The 6,000-nt window shown below is 53.9% G+C and overlaps 1 protein-coding gene across 1 annotated transcript; it reads right to left on the minus strand.

Moving 5' to 3' along the window:
• Nucleotides 1-2,636: 2,636 nt before the first annotated feature.
• On the minus strand, nucleotides 2,637-5,311 carry LOC34621102 (SUPPRESSOR OF ABI3-5). Its single transcript, XM_026335982.1, has 3 exons — nucleotides 4,519-5,311; nucleotides 3,907-4,121; nucleotides 2,637-3,029 (listed from the first exon to the last, which is right to left on the minus strand). Exons 1-3 carry the CDS (start codon nucleotides 5,309-5,311, stop codon nucleotides 2,637-2,639), a joined length of 1,401 nt encoding a protein of 466 aa, XP_026191767.1.
• Between the last annotated feature and the right edge of the window lie 689 nt (nucleotides 5,312-6,000).

Genomic DNA, 6,000 nt, shown 5'->3' on the forward strand with positions numbered 1-6,000 from the left:
GTCCTTACTTTCCCAACGGTGTCTGTACTCGTCTGTGCTTCTGTATCCCTCGACGTTCGCTTTTCATGGTTTCCTTCTCGATGGGCCTTGCAGCCACTCCCTTTTGAAGCGGCGATGATTTCGCGAAGGCCTGCAATTTTCTAGTCATGAATAACACAACACGGGGACAAGGACTTTCCTCAACTCTCCAACGTTATCCAGTGCATTTGCAAATATGTTTCATCCGCCTTGCAGTGGTAGCATCCACAGGCTAATGGTTTATCGCTGAAGAACCGTAAATATGGCATGCTTCTACGCCCTGTTACACAGAAATTTCAATGGAGCTCCGCGGGGGCGGATAAACGGTGGGAAGCACTGGAATACGTGTATTACTGGTAACGGCACAGTCTCTGAATTCCTGCGCAATGGCTGAATTGTGTGGAAGGTCTCCACTTATCACAAATAAATAGGTATTTTAGCTTGCATCCGCACACGGGCTAAGGAAACGGTGCTGCTGTGCTTCACATATCTGCTAACGATAGACCATTGGTCGGAGATCGGTCAGGTTCAGGAGCTGACACTTGGAGCCAGTAAACTGTAGAAATGAGGGGGGTCCTGCTTCCACTATTTTCGCAGTATGTTCATTTCGTTGCCAATGCTTCGGATTTTACTGAACCAAGTAGAAGTACACCCGTGCACGCACCTACCTGCCAAGTAAACTAAAAGGCATACGTGCCCCCGCTTTCGGTCTGCTCGGAGTCACCGGGCTCCTGATGTACCGTCAAGTTGGTCTTCAGTCAATTGTGAATAACGGCCAACGCTCCAAATTAAAATCTGATGCAATACTTCAGGCGCGATAATGAAATATGTATGATTGACCTGCAGTATCGTTGAGGGTTTCCTCTCTTAACCCTTATTCCATACTGCCCCTTCCAGCCCTACGTAGCTTCTTTTAAATTTAGGATGCTCGTGCATTCGGGCTTCTCATTGGCCGTTCATTCTTCTTTAGACTATCGTGAGAGCTACGGCTTTGAGAGGCTCGCCGATCTTATGCTTTGGGCAACAGTTTTCCAGGGGGGTATTCATGTTAGGTACATCGCCGCCAGTCTAAAGAAGGCACTTGAGAAGTCAGGTGTTTCCTAAATGCTGCGCCAGAGGAGCGATTTTATCGAGATGAACCATTCAACACGCTGATTGATGCAGTAATGACCAAACGGACGAATTGGCGTCTGCGGCTCTCACGGAAGCCAGCGAGGTGATGATTCAGAAATTAGAACAAGCAAAAAAGTACGCCTTCCTCAGATGCATCTCTGGCCTAAGTGCCCTCAGGGAGAAAGCCGAAAGCAAGGAGGCCAGGTGAATGTGGAAGATTCTATGGCGCTGCTAGCATGCGGACTTTCCTGCAACTACAAAAGGGTTAGGCGCTCAGCGTTTTGATGCAAGACACAGTTCGAAGGCAGTTCATTACTTGTGGGGGCGAGCACTTGTTCTATGCTACTCAGCATTTTACCGTACAGCACCTCTTCAAATTCCGTGTAATGCCACTGCTAGGCAGTTTCACTAGTAGCTGACTTCTCATCATAGGAGTGATGCGATGGCCTGTACAATACATCGCCACGCAATGACTACTCCAGAAAGATTCATGTGTCCGCCAGTATTCATGCCGGTGTTCTTGCTGCCACCCCAACAACTATTTTAAACCGATGCGCTGCTTGTTTCAGGGAAGGATGCGTGCGCAGAAGGGCAGGGAGAGCCGCACTCGCCAGATTTGAAAAGGGCTTCCCAATACTTTTCCCATCCGTCGTTTAAAAGAGACGGCTCACTCTTTTGGGTGCGACCCCCACCCACCACATGCCCTCCAGGGCCCTTTTTTACATAGGCCGACCTCCGCCGTTGAAAGATGTAGTCACATGGTCAACGTCATAAGCACTGTTGTCACATGAAAGAGGAACGGAAAAGGCAACAAAAATAGCAAATATGGGAGGCCCCCCTTGCCTCGAGCTCATTCCTGCTCCTTTTCCTTGCACCCCATTTGACTCGGTAGCAGCCCCTTTTTCTTTTCCTGGGAATAGTGTAGCAAGAGTCTACACCTCTATCGGCTAAGCTCCCATGCGTTTTCGATCTAAAAAGGACCCCTAAGACACCAGTCAATCAACCGGTTGTCTAAAAGCTGCTTGTGCATTACTGTCGTGTGTCTCTGCCCCTCTGCCTTTGAGTCCGTTCTGCGGGTTTGAAATCAAAGGAGCAAGGCAGGAAGACCGATGAGCACCAAAAAGCAACAGACTTCCACGAGGCCCTCTCCTTAGGCTCGCACCCGCGTCTTGAACACAATACCGGCTCTTAAACCGTAGGGATCCATCCCATAAGCACCAGACACTTAAAGCCAAGCAGGAAGACACACCAAATGTTTGGGGGAGGAGGGCCACAGGGCACTGCATTTTTTATTAGCCCCTGGATTTCTTCTAGAGTCCTTCTTCGCAGCAGACAACATTAGAAACGAGGCAGCACTAGCAGCCACCTCCTGCTCCTCCACTGACAGCAGCCTCCCACAAACGCCAATAGGCAAAGCCGGTTGGGGAGACGGGCTCGATAGTGCGCGTCTCAGTGCTAAGCGAACTCCTCCTAACGGCATCACACCTCAAGTCCTTTGTGCGGTCCTAGATTGTAACCGTGACGTGCTGGTCAGCTTCTTGTTCAGGATCAGGACGAAGGTCTCCCCGCGCAAATCTCTCTTCGCTATAGAACTTGGCCTTAACTGTGCGCCCTCCAAAGGCGCGGCCATTGAAGGTTAAAAGAGCTCTAGTGGCTTCTTCTTTGCGTTCATATTCACAGAAAATTCGGACAGCACAATCATCTGGGACGCCAGCAGCTTCGAAGATGCGCACTTGCAAGAGATTGCCCAGCTTAGCTGCCTCCTCCTCTGTTTCTTCCTTCAAGTCCGAGTCTACCTGCCCCCTCCCCACCATATTTAGAAGCAAAAGAATGCGGGTAGGCGCCATGTTGAACGTCACGGCGCGCGGAAGCTGAGCTAAAGAAGTGACCTCCTGGCCCTGAGGGGGTGAGTAAGCACCAGCGGCACAGCACACAAACACGCACGATGTATGCGTGCTTTGATTAAGCGCTAAAGGTTCGTTGCCATCTAGTCTTTATGAGGCAGGACAGGCATGCAGGCCACGCCTGCGTGTTGCTTCCACAAAGCACCACAGAAACAAGCCAGCAGCAGGAGCCAACAACCACCAATACACATGCGGAGTCAGTTAAACGCCCACTACTGTATCAACAGACAGACAGCAAAGGCAGTATAGTTGCCCCTGCCCTCCCCCGGTAAAACATATGCCGAGCTGCTGTTCCCCTTTCATGGAGAGAGCAAAGGTCACAGAGCATCATGAGACAAGCATCCACTACAGGGCGAGATCTAGAAATAACGGGGCGAATTACTAAATGCACGAAAGCAGAGGAAACACTTCTACTAGATACGTAGGCTGAGAAGACGGCAACAAACAAAGACACCTTGAAGAGAAGCAGGATGTTGAACCATAGAACAAGTCCTGAGGCTACGGCGGTACATTTTACGGCCATCGGTCTTCGATACAACCGACAAGGTGCTCTAAGGAGAGCCGCACGAGGCAACAACGGTAAGGAAGGGAGCAGGAGGGCAATCACCGAAAAGACGCAGAATTGCAGGGAGGCTGGCTGCTGGCTGGCCTCACACATCCTCAAGTTCAACTTTGGTCGCAGCGAGTGAGAACAGGGAAAGAAGCGCACGAAAAGGGACCACAGTGCAGAGCACAGGTATACGGGGAGAACTAGACGCGCAACGAAGAGCGAAGGAAGGGCATCCATGCCATCAAAAATGACGGCAGAAAAGGCAAAACTAGAGTTGGCAGCAGTCAACGACCGCCCCCGTCTGCCCGCCACTGCGCTTACTTGGACGATAATACCACTTCTCATGGCCGTCTTCCGTGCGACAAGCGGCGCTGTAATGCCCTGTTTGTTTGCACCGAGGCCTTCTCCCTGCTTCCACCCCATCTTTTCCATCATGCGAGCTGCAAAGGTCTTCTTGTTGGGGTCGATGTACGAAGGCAGCACAGGCGCTTGCGGCTCTGGGGAGGCGATGGCGTCTGCGCCTTCAGTGCCTGGGCCTGCACGACACAGAAGATGCAGACGGAGGCTTTGCAGATCTACTGAGAGAAAGACAGGAGAGGAAAAGCGACGCAGCAAGGCACTGCGCACGTGACGGCAGAGCGTTCCCCGACAGCCGCTGCTGCTTGCGTAGGCACAGCCCCCGCAAGAAGCGCACGAAACTCTCCCGCCAACAGACACGCGCGGGAGAGGAGAAGCAGCGCTAGTACAAACACCTGAACATGCAGGGGTTACAGCGGCAGAGGGCGAGCTCGCTTGAACCTCGCCTACACAGCCAATACACATGGCCCGACGTTCATCCAGATGAAAAAAACGATCCACGGGGTAATGGGCACATGGAAAAGACGGAAAAATCAGTGAGCAAACCAGACATCTGTCCACTAGACGGGGACGCACCACTACGCGCAGTCTCCTCCTCTAGTTTTTGCTTGTCAAGTTCCTGCTGTCTGAGCCGTTCCAGCTCTTCCCTCTGTTGCTGCCGCATTTTTTCTCTGTGGATGGCTGTATAATCGTTCGGCTTCGAGGGGTCGTACTCCTGAGGCCAAAGCCCCACTGCAACCCACGTCGTTGGATCTAAGGGAGTAGACCCTCCAACGGTTACCGACAGCACATTAACGATCGGCTCTGAAGAGCTGCTGCTGCTTGCTTCGCCAGCGCCAGTCGCCGCTTTCGCTGCAGTGCCTGAGGCGCCATCTGCCCGCGCGCCAGAGGCATGAGCTGGCTTGTGATCGTCAGCGCCAACGACACCCGCATGCAACTTCTTCAAGCGCTCTAGGACGAGGGCTGCATCCGCAGCCGCTGCCTGCACGTTCAGCGAAGGCGACGGCTTCGGAGCTGTCTTCGCAAGTGTCTGCCTGCGAACTACCGCAGGAGTCAGCAGCTTGAGGCGCTGAGCTGCCCAGACAGTCCCGCTGCTGTCCGCTGTAGCAGCGGCCCCTGATGCTCCAGCACCGGCAGCAGCAGCTGCCGCAGCAGCAGCAGCTGCTGCTGCCGCGCCGGATGCGCCGGGAGTTGAGCCTGAAATGCTCGCAGTTGCTGCTGAGGACGCAGCGGCTTCCGCAGGATCATCTGGATCGTCGTACAAAGATCCTAACAGCGAGCCGCTGGGTGCTGAAGGAGTGCTGCTCTTCGTGTCTCCCTCCTCCCCCTTCGACGGGGGCGGCAAGTCTCCGTACAGAGAATCCAGCATCGTCGAGATGACTACCGCCAGCCCCCTGTCACGACGGGTCGGGGTGGGGGCAGGGTGGTAGTGTGGCCTCTTGGATTCTTTCGCTGCGAGTCTCTCCCTCTAAAGAAGGCAGATAAGCCTGCACGACAAAGCCCCCGCGCGGCGGCCAGCAGTCCCCCAGCAGCGCCCCCGAAATGCGTTACAGATCCAGAGAGAAGTCCGCATAGATCTGCCTCTTGACGTGCGTTACGTGAAGCCGCTTGTCACCAAGAAAGGCGTGCCCATGCATGCGTTCCGCGGTTGTGCGTGTCGCAGGCAGGAGGCAAGACAAAGACCTCGCCTGGAGGGAGGAGCCGCTGAAGAGAGGCTTTCAGAGCTCGTGCTTGGGCCGTCATTCAAGACGCTACTACGCCCACCACTGCCTGTCTTTCCTGTTTTTTTCCCAGCTTGGCCGTAGGGGGCAGACGGCCTTCGGGCCTCTTGAGGAACCACTCAAAAGGCGTGCCTCCTCTGAAGCCGGGTTCGTCACGAGGACGGCAAAAACCCAGACGATATGGCGTACAAGGGTTCAGAGGAAGCAACTCAGCACACACATTAGGGGTGCAGGGAGGCGGAAAGCGGAGGAAGAGGCCACACCGAGCTCCTGCGTGGGCCGCCAAGGCAAAACAAATGGGGAAAAATCAAAGAGCAAATGACGGCGGAGGCTAGAA

Source organism: Cyclospora cayetanensis, unplaced genomic scaffold, assembly GCF_002999335.1.
Source record: "Cyclospora cayetanensis isolate NF1_C8 unplaced genomic scaffold, CcayRef3 CcayRef3_contig_88, whole genome shotgun sequence".
Lineage (NCBI taxonomy): Eukaryota > Apicomplexa > Conoidasida > Eucoccidiorida > Eimeriidae > Cyclospora > Cyclospora cayetanensis.